Below are 25,418 nucleotides of genomic sequence, written 5' to 3' on the forward strand. Positions count from 1 at the left end.
CTCTTTTTCCTGTCACACACATTACAAGCCTACAGAGACAAGACTTTGAATGACTCCACTCGGAGGAGGGACATAAATGTACAGTGTGGCCAAACAGCTATCTGACCGGAAGCACTGCAGCCAGACATTACGTCAAGACATTACCATACTTTAATGGCTTGTTAACTACACGGTGACCGAGCCGACTAAACTCAACTCCACGATTGACGATGGAGTTGAGTGGCGACTAGTGTGTGCGGACTGGAGCTCCGGCCTCAAAATAAAATCACACTGTCGGTGTAATTGCGTGCTGAAATCTGTCATTTTTGATTAAAAATATGTAATTTAATGTGACGCTCGAGCTACGGTCCGCCCACACTAGCGGGCTACAAAAGTGACCTTGCCTTGAGGGAAGCACTGGTGTAGGAAAAATAATTTGTCTTATGATAGAGGCTTCAATAGTTCCAGTATCAATAACTTACAAGATATCAGTAACTTCAAATTGATATTTGGTTGGGACTTTGATCAGCCTGAAGTTTCAACATTGACTTATTCATTGAAGAGACGTGATTGAAGAGAGGCCAATTGCCAATATCAGAATAACTAAGACAGAACGGTATAATATCAACCCACCTACAGTGAGAGCCTGGATTTGTACAATCTTACAGTAGCACTACAACAAAACTTCAAGTTAACCTGATAAACATTGATTGTGCATCTCATTGATGCCTGTGTGAAGGAACCATTATGCTGACACACTGGACTTACTGATCTCATCTACTCCACAGCCTGATTGTAAAGCACTGGCAGCTCTCGCATATACAGTATCTCTCCACAGCCTGTGTGTGTGCGTGTCTGTGTGTGTGTGCGTGTGTGTGTGTGTGTGCGTGTGCTTGTGTGTGTGTGTGTGTGTGTGTGTGTGTGTGTGTGTGTGTGTGTGTGTGTGTGTGTGTGTGTGTGTGTGTGTGTGTGTGTGTGTGTGTGTGTGTGTGTGTGTGTGTGTGTGTGTGTGTGTGTGTGTGTGTAGTATCTCTCCACAGCCTGTTAGTTAAGTAATGACAGCTCTCACATACAGTACCATAGCTACTTCCTATAAAGCATCAGAAGCTGTTATCAACTCCTGGTCTAATTCCATTTCCGAGAAGAGGCAAGAACAGCTACAGCTGAACAACAAAGCATTCTGTGCTCTCTCTCTCTCTCTCTCTCTCTCTCTCTCTCTCTCTCTCTCTCTCTCTCTCTCTCTCTCTCTCTCTCTCTCTCTCTCTCTCTCTCTCTCTCTCTCTCTCTCTCTGAGCAGTGTAAAGGTATGGATGTGATCTAGCTCTAGCTGACCCATCCTAATGTTGCCTTAGAGGAAGAAGTAATGAGCCGTACTGGCTGAGCTCATCCATTCCACACCTGATCACATAACTACCGGGGCTCACGGTTGGGATTAATGTTGAGATAACAACACAGCAAAGGAACAGTGATTGTATTTCAGCAGGCCTGATAAGGCCCTAATATAACTTAACCCATCGTGATCATACAGAAGCTATGACTGTTATGCTGAATTCTGATCGAATCATTGATCTATTAGTAGTCGCACATGTTGCATTCATCAAATCTCTCTCTCTCTCTCTCTCTCTCTCTCTCTCTCTCTCTCTCTCTCTCTCTCTCTCTCTCTCTCTCTCTCTCTCTCTCTCTCTCTCTCTCTCTCTCTCTCTCTCTCTCTCTCTCTCTCTCTCTCTCTCTCTCTCTCTCTCTCTATGCATATTTATAAATTCTGAAAAGAAGTCATCATTAACAAGTTAAATGAATTCTGTCCACATATGACATTTGGAATGAAAGGTTACCTTGGCTGCGACGGACGAACTAGGCTTTTCTAAAAGGTCCCAGAGTTTCTTTCGTTTGTCGGCACAACATGTGTTGTCGAACTCTTCTCCCTCTCTGTCGTTCAAGGTGTCTTGCTCTCTTTTGAGCTCCTCATTCATCTGTTCTTTCTTCTGGTGGTACCTGGCCTGGCAGCAGGACTCCAGGTAGATCTCATCTATGCCCCAGTAGTCCAGCTCCTGACTGAACGACAGGGCGCACATCTCCTCCATCATGTGGAGCTTACCGGTCCGGTAGAAGTTCAGAATGGACGTGAACGCCCCCGGGTGCCTGTCGAAAAAGTACTCGTTCTCGTCCAAGTTGTAGTCGTCACATACCTCCATGAGCGAGTCGTGGGTGTTGCAGTCTCGTAGTTTCCCTAACCGGGTGCGCGGTAATCTATCCAACGTTCTCCAGAGGACCTCGTGTGGAAGACCCCCAACGTTGAGCCGTACTCGGCGGTAACATGACTTGCTGCGGATGATGTCCACTGGTTCCGGGGGGAGAGATGCGGTCGACCGAGAGCCAGTCTTAGTCAACCCCATTGAGGATTTCTCCATTTTCAACTGTCAAGAGTTCCACCGAGTTCAACAGGCAAGATCCAGGCGGGGGTAAGTTACGGACTACATTTACGCTTGTGAATCTGGGAGGGAGGGGGAGGGGGGGGTAGAGAAGGAGAGGGATAAAAGAGAGGAAAATAGGAATAATGTTAATGACAAGAGTCTAAAATGGAGCCAGTAGCCCAGGCATTCACAATGACCTACTCAGAACATTCCTCTAGCCATGCCACAGACTCATCGCCTACTCAGAGGAGTGAATACAAAGATGATGGTACACTCTTTTTTGGGGGGGGGTTCTAAATAGAACCTCTTGGTTCTTTGGACGAGATTAAAGAACCCTTTACAAAAAAAGGTTCTAAACATACACCCAGTAAAGGCAAAGGGGAGAGGAGGGGGAGATTACATGAGTATTTTGCAATAATTTTTTGCAGAGTTCGGAGTGGGAAACAGCAAGGTTCATACAAATCATGTGAACAATTCCACGTTACATTTTTTTGGTGCAATAGTCACATGTGATTGTCGGACTCGTGTGAACAAATCACGCGAAAAATGTCAGAGGATAATAAAGAAATGTATAATCGCGTGAAATTTTCACAAGTCTGACATGAGGTTGTTGGACACATGCATGACGTTTCACATGACTTTTTCCCGTAAATAGATCACACGTGAAAAATATAACTTGGGAAAAACAGACACGTGAGTCAGATACTTTGTTTTCGGACATGTGTGAAGTTTCACATGTGTTTTTCATTTGCTCATTTTTCTCAGCACTCAGACACATGTGATTTCCCAACATTCCACATGTGATATTATACATTTCACGTGTGTTTTTGTAACTTCTACCACGGAAGAAGCCGACATCTTGACCATTCAACCAAGAGGCTACTGCAACATATTAACACCACCTTTTCACATGTGAGCAGAACACTATTTCACCATCACATGTGAAATTGCGATTCCAGATGTTAAAATTGTATTTTCACGTATGATTTGTTTTCACATGTGAAATTGCAATTACACTTGTGAAAGTTTCTCATGTGAATTTTTACACGTGAAACAGCAATATTTCACATGTGCAACTGCAATGTACATGTGAGGTAAAAACACGTTTTAATTCACACTGAAATAGTGGTGTTAACATGTGAACTCTAAATGTAATACACGTGAAAATGTGCTTTCATGTGTGAAATTTAAGCTCAACACATTTTACGTTGTTTTATTGTTGTAAGGGTAGCCAGACAGGAAAAAGTTAGCTAACTCTTAAAGAAATGTAACCTTTTTTTTCTAAGAGCGTAATCTGCTCTGAGATCGAGGGTGCTGTCCTGTCCACGAATCCATTCTGAATAATGGGTCGGGACTCGGCAACAGCTCAGGTGAGCGCTGTCCACTCTGCACTGGTACTGAAACGACAAGCGGGCGCTTTTCACTCGACTGTGAACTGAACTCGGGCGAGTTCCCTTGGGCAGGAAAGCATGCTTCGAAATATGTAATGCTGTTCAAATTGCTGTATAACACCTAGCAAAGCAGGTCATAAGTGATAGAGCCATCATGACACCCGAACGCTGCACTCAAGTAAACCAATTTTACCTTGAATAAATAATGAACTAGAGACGTTTGCGACTGAGGAGGCCATTTTAAAACATTCTGAAGAAATGAATTCATAAGGCTTATGTCACAACCATAAAGCTACTGATGCAGTACTTTCATTTATCCGGTGTTTTACCTGGTGTCTCTCTTACAACTCAATGCGTTTTCTCTCACCGTTCAAGATGAGTTCCCAAATCAGAACAAACCATCACCACCCATCCTTCTCTTACAGTACCCTATGGAACGCTTTGGACGATCACCGGTCCATACAGTAGCAGGTGAAGGATCCTCCACAGTGTCAGTTGAAAATTAATGTTGCAGCATGCTCTGTCCCGCCCTCATTGATGAACCAGTTGCATGCATTTGCATTCAAAATAAGCTTTCAAAATCAAAGTAGCAATCCGTCTTGATTATATAAACATTTTGTATTTTCCATTCCTGACAATCAAATACTGTTGTGTCAACCAAGTTACAAAACTTACTTTCTCTCTACAGTATCCGGTATAGCCTTGAGCTAAATTGCTGTGGTGGGCCAAATATAAAATAATAACTTGATATCGTTTTCTCCGTGGCCATTTTTTTGTTGTCAATGAAGTCAATATTGTGGATTAATCAACCGTTATTAGAAACCGAAATAACACCATTTATCTGCCACGGTCTATCGACCTGGCTATGTTACGGTTGTACAGGCTACAAAACGTCCGAACGCACATCTTCAAAAAGCTGGAATTGTAATGTCAATGTAGCAACCTACCAACTCCCCTGCGATCCCCCGTGCTATGAACAACACTTCGTCAATGTTGTTTTGCATTTTTTTTCACATTTAAGAGGTTTAATAATTGTTGCTCATTTGTCATGCTGTGTGTAAATGTCCATTCGTGTAGAGCAGGCCTATATGACTGTATTAAAAACAATGATATTAAATAAATAACAACAGCAATTTAACCATCTAGCAATACTTGCTTTATAAAGGAGACCAACAAATATAACCTGTTATTTGACTATTCGGAACAAGCCTCCCACATACCTTAACTTCAGGCTGGCTCAACCGACGGCAGAAAGAGGCAGATATGGAAACATTCAATCGAAGAGGAAAAAGGAGGAAACGTCATTGGTTTATTAGCCTATTCCTGGGAACGGTTTCTGACCCATTCGGTTTCAAGCGGTGTTGCCTCGGTGGCACGTTGGATCTCCTCCGCCTTGGACATGGTTAGATAAGGGATCCCATACACCGATTTAGTCCGCCTACCATGTTACCCGCCCACTTTACTGGAAATAATAAACAATTATGTATCTTGTGAATGCACACGGTTTTCTGCTCCGGGGTCTTCCCCCGTCCGCTGTCTGTGAGAAGGGCGGCGCGACTGGTAGCTGCGCAGGTGGATCCGTAGCGCGGCAGGCAGCTTCATCGCCCGGCTTCACATTGAGGCGTTTAACCCTTACATTACAGAACTAAGGACCTGCAATCTTATTCGCCACATGGAGTACTAATTCCCTCCCAATTCATCCAGACCGATATAATGTAACTGCACTGAATTCTATCATCTAAACCCCCCTCATTCTCGTCGTGATTCAAAGCCTATTTGTTGTATTGTGTGCACTTCGCCATATGGGTGAGGTTATGATGATGTGCAGTTCATTCAAGGCATGTGGTCTTGAGAGACAAGCAACACAAGCAAATAAATAATTCAGGTACATTATTTATTATTCAGAGATATACAGTACAAGTGATATAGTTTGAATGTAAAAACAACATTGAAAAAAAACTATAAATAAAAACATGAAACTGATTTGTATTGAGTGCAGTCAGTATCAGGAGGATGTAGGAGGAAGTCATGTCCTAGCCTGGTCCCATATTTGGTTGGGCTGTCTTGCCAACTCCTAATGTCATTGTCATGCCAAACATGGCTATACAGCACAAACAGATTTGGGACCAGGCTAATCATGTCCTAGTTCTAGTGCAGGATGCAGGAGTCAGAGGTTAGGGGTCGTGTCCTACTGCAGAGTCTTGAGTCTGTAGCGGACCTCCAGGTCTCCGTCGGGCTGGAGCATCCCGAAACCATAGCGACCGGGATTGACCGGAGGGACGATGGCGGTTGGGTCACACAGCTCCAGGTCCAGCCGGGAGAGGACCATGAACACAAACCTGAGAATCACATAGAATGAGAGTAAGGTTAGTTAAGTCAATCCTCTTGGCCCCCATTGGGAGTATAGGATGTCTAGCATGGCTCTGGAGGCACGAAGAACACTAGCTAGCAGAAGAATAATGACAGGCGACCTCATGTTATATAACTGTCTGTAACAATATCAATCACCCAGCATGCATTGAAAGGGTTAAAGAACAATCTATACAATGCCTGCAGAAATAAATCTGGATGTAGTCGGCCATGTAATACACTATTTGCATATCACACATATGGTAAAGCCTAGAGGTTGCGAGCGCATACTGTATGTGCACAGCTGTTCTACCGTCTTCCCATGTTATCATCTGGCCTCTTACTCTCACTGTGGATAACTAGGACTTTACCTTTGAACTACTGATATCTGGCACAGAAAGACACTGACATCAGCACTTTGTGATTTTCCTCAAGGACCCTCTACCCCTCTCCAACTGTACATACAGTACATACCAGATGAGGCTAGTGTTAACCTAGTCAAGGGCTTTATGATCAGTTGACGACTGGAATCGAGTGTGCTAGCTCTAGAACAGTTCAAACACATGGAATGGCTGGGCGCCCCCGAGGCAAGGTTTGAAAACCACTGCCGTAGGCTATGTTTGTAGCGTGTAGTATATCACATGAAACAACTAAGAAAATCCACTTCTCAGATCAACCCTTTATCTATATTGATCGTTCTGTCTGCTTAGCTGTTCTGATGTATAGTATCTCTATTGAGTTAAAATGTTGGCTTGAATTATTGAAATGGCCGTTAACGACTGTGTGTGTGTGTGTGTGTGTGTGTGTGTGTGTGTGTGTGTGTGTGTGTGTGTGTGTGTGTGTGTGTGTGTGTGTGTGTGTGTGTGTGTGTGTGTGTGTGTGTGTGTGTGTGTGTGTGTGTGTGTGTGTGTGTGTGTGTGTGTGTGCTACAGTAATGGTATTGTGTCTCAGAGGACAGGCTCATTGTAATGGCTGGAATGGAATCAATGGAACGGAGTCCAACAGGGGTTTCCATGTGTTTGATGTGTTCGGTACCATTCCATTGATTGCATTCCAGCCACGGCAATAAGCCCATCCTCCTATAGCTCCTCCCACCCGGAGATGTTTGAAAGCAACTGGCCTTAGGCAGCGATCTTCAGGTGATTGTAAATGCCTCATGAATCATTAATACCTTGCTAATGAACTGATTCATTGGGGGAAACGATGTATGAACAACGTGGGGTGGTTTAGATGTACTTAGGTGAGAGGTAGCCTAATTGTACTGTCTTGCCAACTCCTATGGTCATTGTCACGTGACAATAACAACAGAAGTTGGCAAGACAACACAAACAGAAGTGGGACCAGGCTATGTGTGAGGGAGAACAGGTGGAGAAAGTCATATCACACTCACTGTTTGATGCCACTGACTGCAAAGTGTCTCCCTACACACATGTTGTTGCCTGCACCCCATGGCATGGTGTAATACTTTAGTCTCTCCCCGCCCTTATAGAACTTCTTCTTTTCTGTCCCGTCTGCATTTAGGAAGCGGTCATATTGAAATGTCTGTAAAGCAGAGAAGAAGAAAAAACCCAAGTTATTGTGATAGATGGATGCCACAGTACATTAAGTAGCTCCAGCGATGCTGCATGCAAACACTCACTCACTCACACTCACTCACTCACTCACTCACTCACTCACTCACTCACTCACTCACTCACTCACTCACTCACTCACTCACTCACTCACTCACTCACACTCACTCACTCACTCACACTCACTCACTCACTCACTCACTCACTCACTCACTCACTCACTCACTCACTCGCACGCACGCACGCACGCACGCACACACGCACACACGCACACACAAATTACAGCCTTTAACTAGCTAATCCCCATCGGATCTCCTTTCTTAGCCCTTTAACCTTTCCACCATGTAATCCTGGCGCCATTTAAACACTGCGTAGTACAACACTGTGTATGAGACACGCACTCACACCAGATGAGGCTGGTGGAAGGAGCTATAGAAGGACGGGCTCTTTGTAATGGCTGGAATGGATTAAATGGAACGGTATCAAACACATACGAAAACCAAATTTGACTCTGTTCTGTCGATTCCATTCCAGCCATTACATTACAATGAGCCCTCCAATAGCAGCGTCATTCTATCATTCTATTAGAGTTGTTCTATTAGAGTCGTTCTATTAGAGTCGTTCTATTAGAGTTGTTCTATTAGAGTCGTTCTATTAGAGTCGTTCTATTAGAGTCGTTCTATTAGAGTTGTTCTATTAGAGTCGTTCTATTAGAGTCGTTCTATTAGAGTCGTTCTATTAGAGTCGTTCTATTAGAGTCGTTCTATTAGAGTCATTGTATTAGAGTCGTCATGCTGTGGGGATGTTTTTCAGTGGCAGAGACTGGGAGACTAGTCAGGATAGACGGAAAGATGAACGGAGCAAAGTACAGAGAGATCCTTGAGGATCTCACACTGGGGTGAAGGTTCACCTTCCAACAGGACAATGACCCTAAGTACACAGCCAAGACAATGCAGGAGTGGCTTTGGGACAAGTCTCTAAATGTCTTTGAATGGCCCAGCCAGAGCCCAGAAATGAACATCTCTGGAGAGGCCTGAAAATAGCTGTGCAGCGACGCTCCCCCTCCAACCTGATAGAACTTGAGAGGATCTGCAGAGAAGAATGGGAGAAACTTCCCAAATACAGGTGTGCCAAGCTTGTAGCATCATACACAAGAAGACTCAAGGCTATAATCGCTGCCAAATGTGTTTCAACAAAGTACTGAGTAAACTGTCGGAATACTTATGTAAATGTAATATTCCAGTTTTTTTTGTTGCAGAAATAGTTTTTGCTTTGTCATTATGGGGTATTTTATGTAGATTGATGAGGGAAAAACTATTGAATCCATTTCTGAATAACAGACCATACAAACGCTCCTCACCGCGTGGCCGCGGCCACCCTACTCTGGTGGTCCCAGCGCGCACGACCCACGTGGAGTTCCAGGTCTCCGGTAGCCTCTGGAACTGCCAATCTGCGGTCAACAAGGCAGAGTTCATCTCAGCCCATGCCTCCCTCCAGTCCCTCGACTTCTTGGCCCTGACGGAAACATGGATCACCACAGACAACACTGCTACTCCTACTGCTCTCTCTTCGTCCGCCCACGTGTTCTCGCACACCCCGAGAGCGTCTGGTCAGCGGGGTGGTGGCACCGGGATCCTCATCTCTCCCAAGTGGTCATTCTCTCTTTCTCCCCTTACCCATCTGTCTATCGCCTCCTTTGAATTCCATGCTGTCACAGTCACTAGCCCTTTCAAGCTTAACATCCTTATCATTTATCGCCCTCCAGGTTCCCTCGGAGAGTTCATCAATGAGCTTGATGCCTTGATAAGCTCCTTTCCTGAGGACGGCTCACCTCTCACAGTTCTGGGCGACTTTAACCTCCCCACGTCTACCTTTGACTCTTTCCTCTCTGCCTCCTTCTTTCCACTCCTCTCCTCTTTTGACCTCACCCTCTCACCTTCCCCCTACTCACAAGGCAGGCAATACGCTCGACCTCATCTTTACTAGATGCTGTTCTTCCACTAACCTCATTGCAACTCCCCTCCAAGTCTCCGACCACTGCCTTGTATCCTTTTCCCTCTCGCTCTCATCCAACACCTCCCACACTGCCCCTACTCGGATGGTATCGCGCCGTCCCAACCTTCGCTCTCTCTCCCCCGCTACTCTCTCCTCTTCCATCCTATCATCTCTTCCCTCCGCTCAAACCTTCTCCCACCTATCTCCTGATTCTGCCTCCTCAACCCTCCTCTCCTCCCTCTCTGCATCCCTTGACTCTCTATGTCCCCTATCCTCCAGGCCGGCTCGGTCCTCCCCTCCCGCTCCGTGGCTCGATGACTCATTGCGAGCTCACAGAACAGGGCTCCGGGCAGCCGAGCGGAAATGGAGGAAAACTCGCCTCCCTGCGGACCTGGCATCCTTTCACTCCCTCCTCTCTACATTTTCCTCCTCTGTCTCTGCTGCTAAAGCCACTTTCTACCACGCTAAATTCCAAGCTTCTGCCTCTAACCCTAGGAAGCTCTTTGCCACCTTCTCCTCCCTCCTGAATCCTCCGCCCCCCCCCCTCCTCCCTCTCTGCAGATGACTTCGTCAACCATTTTGAAAAGAAGGTCGACGACATCCGATCCTCGTTTGCTAAGTCAAACGACACCGCTGGTTCTGCTCACACTGCCCTACCCTATGCTCTGACCTCTTTCTCCCCTCTCTCTCCAGATGAAATCTCGCGTCTTGTGACGGCCGGCCGCCCAACAACCTGCCCGCTTGACCCTATCCCCTCCTCTCTTCTCCAGACCATTTCCGGAGACCTTCTCCCTTACCTCACCTCGCTCATCAACTCATCCCTGACCGTTGGCTACGTCCCTTCCGTCTTCAAGAGAGCGAGAGTTGCACCCCTTCTGAAAAAACCTACACTCGATCCCTCCGATGTCAACAATTACAGACCAGTATCCCTTCTTTCTTTTCTCTCCAAAACTCTTGAACGTGCCGTCCTTGGCCAGCTCTCCCGCTATCTCTCTCTGAATGACCTTCTTGATCCAAATCAGTCAGGTTTCAAGACTAGTCATTCAACTGAGACTGCTCTCCTCTGTATCACGGAGGCGCTCCGCACTGCTAAAGCTAACTCTCTCTCCTCTGCTCTCATCCTTCTAGATCTATCGGCTGCCTTCGATACTGTGAACCATCAGATCCTCCTCTCCACCCTCTCCGAGTTGGGCATCTCCGGCGCGGCCCACGCTTGGATTGCGTCCTACCTGACAGGTCGTTCCTACCAGGTGGCGTGGCGAGAATCTGTCTCCTCACCACGCGCTCTCACCACTGGTGTCCCCAGGGCTCTGTTCTTGGCCCTCTCCTATTCTCGCTATACACCAAGTCACTTGGCTCTGTCATAACCTCACATGGTCTCTCTTATCATTGCTATGCAGACGACACACAATTAATCTTCTCCTTTCCCCCTTCTGATGACCAGGTGGCGAATCGCATCTCTGCATGTCTGGCAGACATATCAGTGTGGATGACGGATCACCACCTCAAGCTGAACCTCGGCAAGACGGAGCTGCTCTTCCTCCCGGGGAAGGACTGCCCGTTCCATGATCTCGCCATCACGGTTGACAACTCCACTGTGTCCTCCTCCCAGAGCGCCAAGAACCTTGGTGTGATCCTGGACAACACCCTGTCGTTCTCAACTAACATCAAGGCGGTGGCCCGTTCCTGTAGGTTCATGCTCTACAACATCCGCAGAGTACGACCCTGCCTCACACAGGAAGCGGCGCAGGTCCTAATCCAGGCACTTGTCATCTCCCGTCTGGATTACTGCAACTCGCTGTTGGCTGGGCTCCCTGCCTGTGCCATTAAACCCCTTCAACTCATCCAGAACGCCGCAGCCCGTCTGGTGTTCAACCTTCCCAAGTTCTCTCACGTCACCCCGCTCCTCCGTTCTCTCCACTGGCTTCCAGTTGAAGCTCGCATCCGCTACAAGACCATGGTGCTTGCCTACGGAGCTGTGAGGGGAACGGCACCTCAGTACCTCCAGGCTCTGATCAGGCCCTACACCCAAACAAGGGCACTGCGTTCATCCACCTCTGGCCTGCTCGCCTCCCTACCACTGAGGAAGTACAGCTCCCGCTCAGCCCAGTCAAAACTGTTCGCTGCCCTGGCCCCCCAATGGTGGAACAAACTCCCTCACGACGCCAGGACAGCGGAGTCAATCACCACCTTCCGGAGACACCTGAAACCCCACCTCTTTAAGGAATACCTAGGATAGGTTAAGTAATCCCTCTCACCCCACCCCCCCTAAGTTTTAGATGCACTATTGTTAAGTGACTGTCCCACTGGATGTCATAAGGTGAATGCACCAATTTGTAAGTCGCTCTGGATAAGAGCGTCTGCTAAATGACTTAAATGTAAATGTAAATGTAATGAATAAGGCTGTAACATAACGAATGGCTTCCTGCCATCCAGGACCTCTAACTTCCTGTTTCCATTGCAGCAGTCTTGATTTTTTTAAATGCGTTTGCTCGCATGAAAACTTTGGATGGAAACGTGGTTAGGGTAGTACTAAAAATAGCAAGGTAGAACAAAATCACACAAAAAAAAATCAAAATAAGAAATAAGAATAACAGGAGAAAGTAAGTAAGCTATAAACAGGGTCAGTTACAGCATCGGTTCCAGTAACATGTTGACAATGTGCAGGGATACTAGAGTGATAAGAGGTAGAAAGGTAGAGGGGTAAGGTGACTCGGCAACAGGATATATAATAAACAAAGCAGCAGCATCCTACATGATGAATGTATGTGAGTGTGTGTGTGCGTGTGTGTGTGTGTAGAGTCAGTTTAAATGTGTGTGCATGTTATGTTTGTGTTGGAGTGTCAGTGTGCGTGAGTGTGTATATTCCTGTGAGTGTGCATAGACACAGTGCAAAAATAAAATTACAACGGTCAATTCAGACCATTTTGTTAGCTAATGATCAGTCTTATGGCTCGGGATAGAAGCTGTTCAGGAGCCTGTTGTTGTCAGACTTCCTGCAAGAGAGAACAGTCTATGGCTTGTAGGCACACATTCGTAAAAGCCTTTGTCCCAGGTGCTGGATTAGACTGAACAGTAATCGAAAACTAAAAGAAATCTGTACACTGGCATGCTGTACGCTGGCAGGTGTTCCATTGATTCAGACAATATTTCAACACCAACTGGGTCTTTGTCAGGTAACAGTATTGTGTTGTATTACCTGTGGATCGTGGTGTATCTGGGGGTCCATCTGAGGGCTGAGGAAGGGGAACATACACACCCTGTCCCCCTGTCTGAGGTGGTATGCCTGTCCACTGGCCAGACAAAGGGTCTTGTCCTGGACCACCTCTCTGGTGATGAGGGCAGCAGCGGTCAGACGCAGGGTCTCACTCAGAACACTGTCTGTGATTGGAGGGAGGGACAATAAGTATGATGTCAGAGGGGTGGCTGCCGGGTGCATGTGAATAATCCTGTGAATAATCATTCACCTTCAATAATCATAATCACTACCCTTGTCCCAGATCTGTTTGTGTTGTAAAAGCCAACTCCAACGGTTGACAGCTGGTCAACATTCACAAGGTCGTAGGTTCAGACGGATTACCGGGACATGTACTCTGAGCATACGCTGACCAACTGGCAATTGTCTTCACTGACATTTTCAACCTGTCCCTGTCTGAGTCTGTAATACCAACATGTTTCAAGCAGACCACCATAGTCCCTGTGCCCAAGAAAGCTAAGGTAACCTGCCTAAACAACTACCGACCCATAGCACTCACATCTGTAGCCATGAAGTGCTTTGAAAGGATGGTCAATGCTGAGATCAACACCATTATCCCAGAAAACCTAGACCCACTCAAATTTGCATACCGCCCCAACAGATCCACAGATGACACAATCTCTATTGCACTCCACACTGCCCTTTCACACCTGGACAAAAGGAAAACCTATGTGAGAATGCTATTCGTTGCACAGCGTTCAACACCATACTGCCCTCAAAGCTCATCACTAAGCTAAGGACCCTTGGACTAAACACCTCCCCCTGCAACTGGATCCTGGACTTGCTGACGGGCCGCCCCCAAGTGGTGAGGGTAGGTAACAGCACATCCGCCATGCTGATCCTCAACACGGGGGCCCCTCAGGGTTCCTGCTCAGTCCTATGCTGTAATCCCTGTTCACTCATGACTGCACGGCCAGGCACGACTCCAACACCATCATTAAGTTTGCCGATGACACAACAGAGGTAGGCCTGATCACCGACAACGACGAGAAAGCCTATAGGGAGGAGATTAGAGACCTGGCTGGGTGGTGCAAGGGCAACAACCTCTCCCTCAACGTGATCAAGACAAAGAAGATTATTGTGGACTACAGGAAAAGGAGGGTTGAGCACGCCCCCATTCTCATCGACAGGGCTGTAGTGGAGCAGATTGAGAGCTTCAAGTTCCTTGGCGTCCACATCACCAACAAACTAAAATGGTCCAAGCACACCTAAACAGTCGTAAAGAGGGCACGACAAAACCTATTCCCACTCAGGAGACTGAAAAGATTTGGCATGGGTCCTCAGATCCTCAAAAGGTTCTTCAGCTACACCATCGAGAGCATCCTGACGGGTTGCATCACTGCCTGGTATGGCAACTGCTTGGCCTACAGAGGGTAATGCGTACGGCCCAGTACATCACCGAGGCCAAGCTTCCTGCCATCCAGGCCTTCTATACCAGGTGGTGTTAGAGCAAAGCCCTAAGATTTGTCAAAGACTCCAGCCACCCTACTCATAGACTGTTCTCTCTGTTACAGCACAGCATGTTGTACCAGAGCGCCAAGTCTAGGTCCATGAGGCTTCTAAACAGCTTCTACCCCCAAGCCATAAGACTCCTGAACATCTAATCAAATGGCTACCCAGACTATTTTCAGTACCCCCCCTCTTTTACGCTGCAGCTTCTCTCTATTATTATCTATGCATAGTCACCTTAATAATTCTACCTACATGTACATATTACCTCAATTACCTTGACTAACTGGTGCCCGTGCACATTGACTCTGTACCGGTACCCCCTGTATATAGCCTCCACATTGACTCTGCACTGGTACCCCTGTATATAGCCTCCACATTGACTCTGTACCGGTACCCCTTGTATATAGCCTCCACATTGACTCTGTACCGGTACCCCCTGTATATAACCTCCACATTGACTCTGTACCGGTACCCCTGTATATAACCTCCACATTGACTCTGTACCGGTACCCCCTGTATATAAATAACCTCCACATTGACTCTGTACCGGTACCCCCTGTATATAAATAACCTCCACATTGACTCTGTACCGGTACCCCCTGTATATAAATAACCTCCACATTGACTCTGTACCGGTACCCCCTGTATATAGCCTCCACATTGACTCTGTACCGGTACCCCCTGTATATAGCCTCCACATTGACTCTGTACCGGTACCCCCTGTATATAGCCTCCACATTGACTCTGTACCGGTACCCCCTGTATATAGCCTCCACATTGACTCTGTACCGGTACCCCCTGTATATAGCCTCCACATTGACTCTGTACCGGTACCCCCTGTATATAGCCTCCACATTGACTCTGTACCGGTACCCCCTGTATATAGCCTCCACATTGACTCTGTACCGGTACCCCCTGTATATAGCCTCCACATTGACTCTGTACCGGTACCCCCTGTATATAGCCTCCACATTGACTCTGTACCGGTACCCCCTGTATATAGCCTCCACATTGACTCTGTACCGGTACCCCCTGTATATAGCTCCGCTATTGTTATTTTACTGCTGCTCTATAATTATTTTTTTATTTATTTATTTTATTTATATTTTTTTGTTAAAACTGCATTGTTGGTTAAGGGCTTGTAAGTAAGCATTTCACTGTCAGGTCTACACCTGTTGTATTCGGCGCATGTGCCAAATAACATTTGATTTGAACAACTGTAGGCGTTATACTGCACAAACTGATCTGCCACCAGACTACACAATCATAAAACTATAGGTATGTCCTTCTGGAATGCTATGGATCACAAGAATATGTTCTAATATCACCCTGTGGCAAGCAAACGTTAACCTTAATCAACCACAGCTAAAAAACAACAACAATATTTATCAATCTTTACTTATTCGGCTCTCTGAATCTTTCATTTTTTCACTCGGTTTTCCACACAGTTCAGACGAGCTTCAGTTCAATATTTCACTGCATGTCTTTGGCTGGACAGGCAGAGCCCCGAGGTGGAAGAGAGTGTGAGTGAATAATAGAGGAGAGGTTGCTTGAGCTCTTACCGAACACAGGTGTGCTGTGGTGCTCCAGTGTGTCCAGAGGGTGTCGCTGTAGAGAGCCGTCCTCCTGTAGACGCAGGCCTCTGATCTCCTTCCTCACAGCTCTCATGGCCTCGGGGTGCGTGAGCAGGAAACTCAGAAGCCAGAAAGCAGCAGGCCCAGCGTTACCCTGGAACGGAACGACACGACATCGACTCACAGTCCGTTCAGAAACGGTTTGGCAGTTACAGAGTAAACAATGTTCACTCTCAGTCCGTCAAAGACAGTGAACTCATTGCCAAATCCACAACAGGTACTGTACAGTGTGAACACGCTGCAAGAAGCCCCCAGGGGGAAATGGAAGCGGGTTTAGACACATCTCAATCTCTCTTTCTTTCAGTCTCACTTTACTTTGATTTTCTCTCTCTTTTTTCGCATCCCACCCTGCATCGTGATACTGCTGTACTGTACTGTAGTGATCCGAGGAGCAGCGAGGAGCCATCAGAGCTGTCAGGGCTGTGTAGACAGGGCCGAGAGACGTCTGTGTGAACCTGTCAGCCAGTAATTGCTGTGGGCTCAGGGAGCTTCTCTCCATCACCCCCTTGCAGGCCAGGTCTTCACCGATCGACTGACAACCAGCGCTAATGCAAGACGAAGACCAGGTCCAATGGTCCCGTCACAGGTCCGTTACGACAGACACTAGGCTACACAAGCTGTGCGAGGCTTCATCTCTTGTGGTCCCAGTTTGCTGGGTTGCAGTCGAAGTGTTGCAGTAGAAATAGCCATTTCAAATGCTGCACGTTCTTACCGACACTGTATAGTGTTTAAAAAAAAAAATCAGATTGAGACACTTTGAATTGCCATTGAATTCACTATTAGACGTGTACACGGTAAGGAACTTTACCTCCTCTTCCACTCCTCTGAGTGTGTACACTGTGTACTGGTGTAGTTGTGTTGAAAGCAGAGCCGCAGTCAGGTGTGTGATGGGCTGAATGTGACACAGGCTCCCTGGGGTCCATCATAGGCATATTGACATTGGACTGGAACCTCACTGACAGGCTTTTTCAGAGATTCACTGGACTGTGGAACTGCCTCCACTCCAATCCCCAACAACAACACACACAGAGCCAGAAACATAAAGCTCTCATAAACTCTCTTGCAATATCTAGCGATCGTGTCTGTTGTATGCAGACAGCATGGAACTAAACATCTGCGATGGAAAAACTGCATTTGGCATGTTTGACTTCAGTGACATCTCTGATTCACTCAGTATTGTGTTGTTACCGAGGAAGCCCACAGTACCTCTGTACGACTGGTGGTGACAGAGACAACAACCAGAAGATACTCTCCGTTGCACTTTACTTATACTCAGCCTCAGTTCTAATATGTTTCAGTGGTGATTGGCTCTGTCTGATTGTCTGTGACTGGAACAGTGAGTCTCTGTTCCAGAAAAGGCATTCATACGCAGGGAACAGTGATGCCAAGGGACTAGCTGCACTCTCCTATCCTAGCCTGGCATATGAGCCAAGGTCCCCAGAGGGAGAGGCTCCATCTTGGCGAAGGACTCTCCCCCTGCTCCCCTGGTCTGAGTGGGCCGACTAGGCCTCCAATGCTCCAGGCTGAAAGTAGCAGCCAAAGTCCCAGGGGGAGCAGAGAAGGCCTGGTACAGATGACACCTGTGGCTCTATTATTTTCTGAGGCTGGTGGTGAAGGCAGGTAGCAGACAGACAGACATTACACTAGCTCCCCCATCTGGCCACACAGTGCAACAGCAGCTCATTCATAACAATTTGTTGGGATTTGTTTGAGACAGGAAGCCACAAAGAGCCTGCTATTAAACTGCCTCTGGAGCTCATAAATATAGAGTTAGATAATGCTTCATTGCTGTGATCTATATTGGATTTTGACATCAATATTCATTGATGTCTATTACAGATGATGCATCTTCATCAGTGGAGGCTGCTGAGGGGAGGACGGCTCATAATAATGGCCAGATCGGAGAAATGGAATGGCATCAAACACATGGAAACCATGTGTTTCATGTATTTGATAGCATACCACTTCCTTCTAAATCGTCCTACAATTTGTGTACTGTAGGCCTAACATTTGATCTAATTCTGAAATTAGACAGGTTGGTTTGGGCGACCTGCCAACTCTTCTCTTTTCAATAATGTTCTGGAATGTGTGGACCCATTGTCCCAGATCAGTTTACACAGAACTCCAAACAAGCCCAGGTGCCATGAAAACACGTTCATAGAAACCCATGTCACATTCCTAACAATCATTACTTCTCACATAATGACATAACGAGTCAACTGTGCCAACAAGGAAGTCATGAGTCACTGGGAGAGAAGAATCCTGTGAACTTATTCACGCCAGGGCCACAGGTCTCAAAGAGGACACAGGAAGAGACGGTATGAGAGTGACATCCAGGTGTGGCAGAACACTGTGAAAGCATTGGTCTTGGTTCTCTGTAATTGTGTGTGTGTGTGTGTGTGTGTGTGTGTGTGTGTGTGTGTGTGTGTGTGTGTGTGTGTGTGTGTGTGTGTGTGTGTGTGTGTGTGTGTGTGTGTGTGTGTGTGTGTGTGTGTGTGTGTGTGTGTGTGTGTGTGTGTGTGTGTGTGTGTGTGTGTGTGCGCGTGTGCGTGCATGTGTGCGTGCTTGTATGCTTGTGCTTGCATGTGTTTTTTGTGTGTGAATTTGTATGCGTGTGTGTGTGTGTGCATGCTCTTACATGCTCTTGCATCTGTGCGTGTGAGTGTGTGTTCTTGACTTTCCCACTTACCTGGGTGGCCCAGAGCTGAAGCAGCATGGCTCGTCTCTGCATCTCCGTGTCCACTCCTTCCGTCTGTAGATGGCGGAGGTAACTCTGCTGCCAGGAGCTGCTCTCTGACCCCTTTCCTCTGCTCAGCCACGCTGGGGACAGCAGCTCCCACAGTCTCTCCTGGGACAGGCTTGCTGTCCTCTTCTCCTCTAGCGACATAGAGAGAGAGACAGGTTAGAGAGGAAAGATCACCCAGAGAGAGACAGGTTAGAGAGGATAGATCACCCAGAGAGAGAGAGGTTAGAGAGGAAAGATCACCCAGAGAGAGAGAGGTTAGAAAGGAAATATCACCCAGAGAGAGAGAGGTTAGAGAGGAAAGATCACCCAGAGAGAGAGGTTAGAGAGGAAAGATCACCCAGAGAGAGAGAGGTTAGAGAGGATAGATCACCCAGAGAGAGACAGGTTAGAGAGGAAAGATCACCCAGAGAGAGAGAGGTTAGAGAGGAAAGATCACCCAGAGAGAGACAGGTTAGAGAGGATAGATCACCCAGAGAGAGACAGGTTAGAGAGGAAAGATCACCCAGAGAGAGACAGGTTAGAGAGGAAAGATCACCCAGAGAGAGAGAGGTTAGAGAGGAAATATCACCCAGAGAGAGACAGGTTAGAGAGGATAGATCACCCAGAGAGAGAGAGGTTAGATAGGATAGATCACCCAGAGAGAGAGAGGTTAGAGAGGAAAGATCACCCAGAGAGAGACAGGTTAGAGAGGATAGATCACCCAGAGAGAGAGAGGTTAGAGAGGAAAGATCACCCAGAGAGAGACAGGTTAGAGAGGATAGATCACCCAGAGAGAGAGAGGTTAGAGAGGAAATATCACCCAGAGAGAGACAGGTTAGAGAGGAAAGATCACCCAGAGAGAGACAGGTTAGAGAGGAAAGATCACCCAGAGAGAGAGGTTAGAGAGGAAAGATCACCCAGAGAGAGACAGGTTAGAGAGGAAAGATCACCCAGAGAGAGACAGGTTAGAGAGGAAAGATCACCCAGAGAGAGACAGGTTAGAGAGGAAAGATCACCCAGAGAGAGACAGGTTAGAGAGGAAAGATCACCCAGAGAGAGACAGGTACACTCTTAGAAAAAAGGGTTCAAAAGGGTTCTTCGGCTGTCCCCATAGGAAAACCCTTTTTTATTCCAGTTAGAACCCTTTTTGGTTCCGGGTAGAACTCTTTAGGATTTCATGTAGAACCCTCTGTGGAAAGGGTTTTTACATGGAACCCAAAAAGCTTCTACCTGGAACTAAACGGGTTCTACCTGGAACCATAAAGGTTATTCAAAGGGTTATCCTATGGGGACAGCCGAAGAATCCTTATAGGTTCTAGATAGCACCAGAGTGACAGGTACACCGGGACACAGGCACACACAGAGACACGCACATGAACACAGAGAAACAGGTACAGAGAGACAGAAACGTATTGTATGAATAGATCCATTCTGTATTGATATAAGTGACGTAGGACCACGTGCATTAGATGGAACTCGGTATACGTGTATATGCACCTTGCTTGAGGGTTGAACGTGCCAGTTTTGCGAGGAGACCATCAAACGTGCGGAACTCTTTGTAGACAGTAGCGAGTGCGGTGACATCGTTGCTGTTCTCTGCACCGAACAGTGTGAGATACCCAGCCCTACGAGGACAGAAAGAAGCATTAACTCTAGAGTAAGAGTACGTCTTCCCTCTTGTGTAAGAGTAATGCAATTTTCTCCAGTTGTGATAGTGTCATTTGAGCCCCGGGCCAGTGACCCAGAGAAATGTCTGATGTAACCTGAAGAGCAGGATGACTGTTAAACACACGAACCGTAGCTGGCCAGTCCAGACAGAATTTGTTTCTGGGTTCTGGCCCTTACCCGAAGAGCAAGCTGTAACAGAGGCTGAAGAGGCCATCCTGCCTCCAGTCTGCTGGGCTACAGCTCCTCTCCTCATCCCGTAGCAGTGTCTGGAGGTGGAGGTGCATGGTGCTGCTTAATCTGGCCAGGCTAGGGCCCTGGAAGTGCCTGGACAGGGATTTTATGGAGAGGTCGAATTATTGATACAACATGTTTCCTCGGGGAATTAAATGAATTTGCAAGTAACCTATTCTGGTGGGAAATTATGTCTCATCGCAATACAATTTACAGTAATGGAAAAGAATAGAATAGAAACGGTATGGTCCTTGACAAGGACAGGTAGATGCAGCGGAATTGGATTAAGATGGTGTGTGTGTACAGGTGTGGATGTGTGTGAGGTCAGGTGTGGATGTGTGTGAGGTCAGGCATGAGGTCATGTGGATACAGGTCTAGAACACCTACTGTTCCATCCAGGCCCTCTCTGAGTCTGGGTTGTGATTGGGTAGTCTCAGGCTGAAGATCCTTTGCATCAGGACCTGGGCGTAGCGACTGAAGTCCAGAGAGACTTTGTCATCGAGGACCGCGTCATAGGAGTTAGGATCCAGCAGCACGGTGATGTAACGACCACAAACACGCACCTGGGAGACATGATTTGAACCGGTAAAGCCATGGCCATGTCTGTACACGTCTGTCCTAGTCACATTACACATTACAAGTGTTTGGGATTGTTTGAGAAAGCTAAATGAGTAGTGAGTAGGAGATGCACATAGCACCACTCTACCAAGACTAAATGAACTTTTGAAAAATAACCTATCCAGGTTCACAGCAACCCTTAATATCTCAGTCACAAAGACATAAAGAATGTGTTGAAGATTGATGAGGTACTCAGGTACAGATACAGTATAGTATCGGCTGCTAGAATCTTGACTTAGAACCAAAGAAATTGATCATATTACTCCAGTGCTAGCCTCTCTATACTAGCTTCCTGTTAAGGCAAGGGCTGATTTCAAGGTTTTACTGCTAACCTACAAAGCATTACATGGGCTTTCTCCTACCTATCTTTCCGATTTGGTCCTGCCATACATACCTACACGTACGCTATGGTCACAAGACGCAGGCCTCCTTACTGTCCCTAGAATATCTAAGCAAGCTGCTGGAGGCAGGGCTTTCTCTAGAGCTCCAATTGTCTGGAATGGTCTGCCTATCCATGTGAGAGACGCAGAATCGGTCTCAACCTTTAAGTCTTTATTGAAGACTCATCTCTTCAGTAGGTCCTATGATTGAGTGTAGTCTGGCCCAGGAGTGTGAAGGTGACGGAAAAGCACTGGAGCAACAAACCGCCCTTGCTGTCTCTGCCTGGCCGGTTCCCCTCTCTCCACTGTGATTCTCTGCCTCTAACCCTATTACAGGGGCTGAGTCACTGGCTTACTGGTGCTCTTCCATGCCGTCCCTAGGAGGGGTGCGTCACTTGAGTGGGTTGAGTCACTAACGTGATCTTCCTGTCCGGGTTGGTGCCCCCCCTTGGGTTGTGCCGTGGCGGAGATCTTTGTGGGCTATACTCGGCCTTGTCTCAGGATGGTAAGTTGGTGGTTGAAGATATTCCTCTAGTGGTGTGGGGGCTGTGCTTTGGTAAAGTGGGTGGGGTTATATCCTGCCTGTTTGGCCCTGTCCAGGGGTATCGTCGGACGGGGCCACAGTGTCTCCCGACCCCTCCTGTCTCAGCCTCCAGTATTTATGCTGCAGTAGTTTATGTGTCGGGGGGCTAGGGTCAGTCTTTTATATCTGGAGTATTTCTCCTGTCTTATCCAGTGTCCTGTGTGAATTTATGTATGGTCTCTCTAATTCTTTCTTTCTATTTTTCTCTATTTCTTTCTTTCTCTCGCTCTCTCTCTCTATCGGAGGACCTGAGCCCTAGGACCATGCCTCAGGACTACCTGACCTGATGACTCCTTGCTGTCCCCAGTCCACCTAGGGACACCTGCTGCTCCATTTTCAACTGTTCTGCCTGTAGCTATGGAACCCTGACCTTTTCACCAGACGTGCTACCTGTCCCAGACCTGCTGTTAATTCTCTAGAGACAGCAGGAGCGGTAGAGATACTCTGAATGATTGGCTATGAAAAGCCAACTGACATTTACTCGTGAGGTGCTGACCTGTTGCACCCTCGACAACCAATGGCATTATTATTATTTGACCCTGCTGGTCATCTATGAACGTTTGAACATCTTGGCCTGTTATAATCTGTTATAACAGGCCAATCTTTTATAATCTCCACCCTGCACAGCCATAATAGGACTGGCCACCCCTCATAGCCTGGTTCCTCTATAGGCTTCTTCCTAGGTTCTGGCCTTTCTAGGGAGTTTTTCCTAGCCACCATGCTTCTACACCTGCATTGCTTGCTGTTTGGGGTTTTGGGCTGGGTTTCTGTACAGCGCTTTGTGACATCAGCTGATTGATCTTAATTTGATCACCCTGTTGCAGACAAACTTTCTTGCGATGCAGAATTGTTTTAACTTGTAGTGTATTTGAGGTTTAAAACGGCTCGTAATTTCCACTTTGAAATTCTGGACTTGTGTTTGTTTCCCTTTGGAAAAATCTATCAACCCCTACAGAAATGTCCATGAATTATAATTCCACATAACTTACATTCCCTGTTGCTGCAGGGATATTTTTCTGCTTTAGCAAACTGGCTTGTACAAAAAAACGCATAGAGAACTCCTACCGTAAAAATGTCACCATGTTTTTGTTTCATCCGTGTTAGAAACTTTGCAGCATCTTTTCCAAACTCCAGGGCATGACCCAGCCACGGAATGAAGCCTTTGTCTAATGGTGGTTCATTTTTTTGTCTGGTAGAAACAGACAGACAGACAGACAGACAGACAGACAGACAGACAGACAGACAGACAGACAGACAGACAGACAGACAGACAGACAGACAGACAGACAGACAGACAGACAGACAGACAGACAGACAGACAGACAGACAGACAGACAGACAGACAGACAGACAGACAGACAGACAGACAGACAGACAGACAGACAGACAGACAGACAGACAGACAGACAGACAGACAGACAGACAGTTGTGAACCAAGATTAACACGGTTCAATAAAAGGAGTTAAATCACTTCATCTCCCAAACTAAACCAACTGGTTGTAGCTCTACAGTTGGTATAAGGACATGCCCTAAAGCAGTCAACTGTGTGAGCTGATGTGTACAGACATAAAGTAGGCTAGTAATACACTGTGGAAATAGGAAGTAGGGCATAATCAATGTGTACCGTATAAGAAATGGTCTGCGTTTGAATGGTTCGAATGGTCTCGGGAAAGGTTACATGAAGAATTGGATAGTCCAGGTTAATGGTCTAGCCTGCACGATCAGCAATGCTGTATGTTCAGTAAAGGCTTTTTGTACCCTGACATTTTTTTCATGAATTGATTTCTGTATAGAAAGTACATTTCTTTGTAAATGATTAAGTAAACAATATGTGAGACGTTGGTTACTCTTTTCACCAAAATGTTCAATATCAGAGAGAGAAACGCAATAATAGCAAACGACATTGACTTCATCCTTGAAATATTGCAGGCTATATCCTTTTTAAACTCAAATAACGTCCTTGATTTACAATGTCTTGTTTAACAATCCAAATCAAACAGAAATATGAAGAACATTTACCTTGAGCGGGAAGAGTAAAGAATGACGAGAGCGAGCAGACCATTGAGCAGTAGAAATATAGTCCATAACATTTTACCCGTTAAAGAGAGAGCTTGACAGTGAAATGAGTTCCTCTGGAGCTGTGGGCTTTATTGTCAAGTGGCTGCCCTACAGCAGATCCGAGGTGTGGGTTGGAGATGGGTGGGGATTGTGTCATCTTAGATTCTATCTGTCACAGAACAGGCACTGGGAGCTCTGCCAACAAGTTTTCTGCATGACAAAAAGGGAACTGAAATTAAAATCTCACAACGAGTTTGTCAATAATGATTTTTTTGTTGTTATATTTTAATATTTTTTAAGGCGGAGTTGGTCCTTCTCTGCAGTTATTCCTAACAGAAAAGTTCCCTGAATTAAGCATCTCCACTCATTAGTGTGTGAAAAATGGGAATTCAAAGTTTCTCAATCATTATCTTTATGAAATCCCAGTTAGTCCTATAATTATAGGTTTTTGGTCTTTCTATTGCACTTGTTCCTCATAATGAAACTACCCAATCTGAAGCATCTCTCCTCTGTTGACTTATTCTGTTGAATAGGCTACATATAGCACATAGTATCACTCGGTCACCAAGAGTAAGAACATTCCATTAGAATGAGAGAACCTAAGTAAATGGACACTTCTTACTGTTTTAGAGTTCTTGTAAAGACATGCCTCCCTTTCTACTCGGCTGTTTTCCTTTCCCCCCCCCACCCTCATTTTCAGCAGTAAATCTTTGCAGCAAGGATTTCCACTGTCTTGAGAACAGAGTTATTTCCTGTCAGTTGTTTCCTGTCTGTTTGACAAATGGATGTTTATTTCGCTCACACCTTGTTGATGATTAAGCTGGCATTGAACACCACACCAACCACAGGCGTTTATTTATGTCACATGCATGTTGATTAAACTACATCCCACACAAAAATGGAACAAGCACTGTTAAAATGACAGAAATAATGAATTTCCCCTGAAATTTTTACCACCACAGCTAATCACCATAGAAACGTACCTACAGGTGTAGAATCTTAATTTGAGGCAGTTTTCTACAGCAGAAAAATTATCCTGCAGCAACGTGAAATGTGAAATAATTAATGGACATTTTTTTTGTAGGAGTTAATACATTTTTCTTAAGGACAAATCAAG

At 46.3% G+C, this 25,418-nt stretch overlaps 2 protein-coding genes across 2 annotated transcripts in view; both read right to left on the minus strand.

Annotated features, from left to right (window-relative positions):
* Positions 1-5,349, minus strand: part of kcnb1 (potassium voltage-gated channel, Shab-related subfamily, member 1) — an 83,889-nt gene extending 78,540 nt beyond the window's left edge. Inside the window, exons 1-2 of the mRNA XM_046310838.1 lie at positions 5,002-5,349; positions 1,812-2,470 (exon numbers count right to left, since the gene is read on the minus strand). Of these exons, the coding sequence (XP_046166794.1) occupies positions 1,812-2,387 (576 nt within the window). The 5' untranslated portion in view covers positions 2,388-2,470; positions 5,002-5,349. The remainder of the gene's footprint in view (positions 1-1,811; positions 2,471-5,001) is intronic.
* A 307-nt stretch (positions 5,350-5,656) lies between these two features.
* LOC124002969 (prostacyclin synthase-like) lies at positions 5,657-24,421 on the minus strand. Its single transcript, XM_046310839.1, has 10 exons — positions 24,263-24,421; positions 23,309-23,432; positions 21,050-21,225; positions 20,609-20,755; positions 20,261-20,388; positions 18,728-18,915; positions 15,967-16,132; positions 12,896-13,077; positions 7,521-7,672; positions 5,657-6,120 (listed from the first exon to the last, which is right to left on the minus strand). The coding sequence occupies exons 1-10, from the start codon at positions 24,331-24,333 to the stop codon at positions 5,970-5,972; spliced, it is 1,485 nt and encodes a 494-aa protein (XP_046166795.1). The 5' UTR covers positions 24,334-24,421; the 3' UTR covers positions 5,657-5,969.
* Positions 24,422-25,418: the final 997 nt, after the last annotated feature.

Source organism: Oncorhynchus gorbuscha, linkage group LG18 (genome assembly GCF_021184085.1).
Source record: "Oncorhynchus gorbuscha isolate QuinsamMale2020 ecotype Even-year linkage group LG18, OgorEven_v1.0, whole genome shotgun sequence".
NCBI classification, from domain to species: Eukaryota; Metazoa; Chordata; class Actinopteri; order Salmoniformes; family Salmonidae; genus Oncorhynchus; species Oncorhynchus gorbuscha.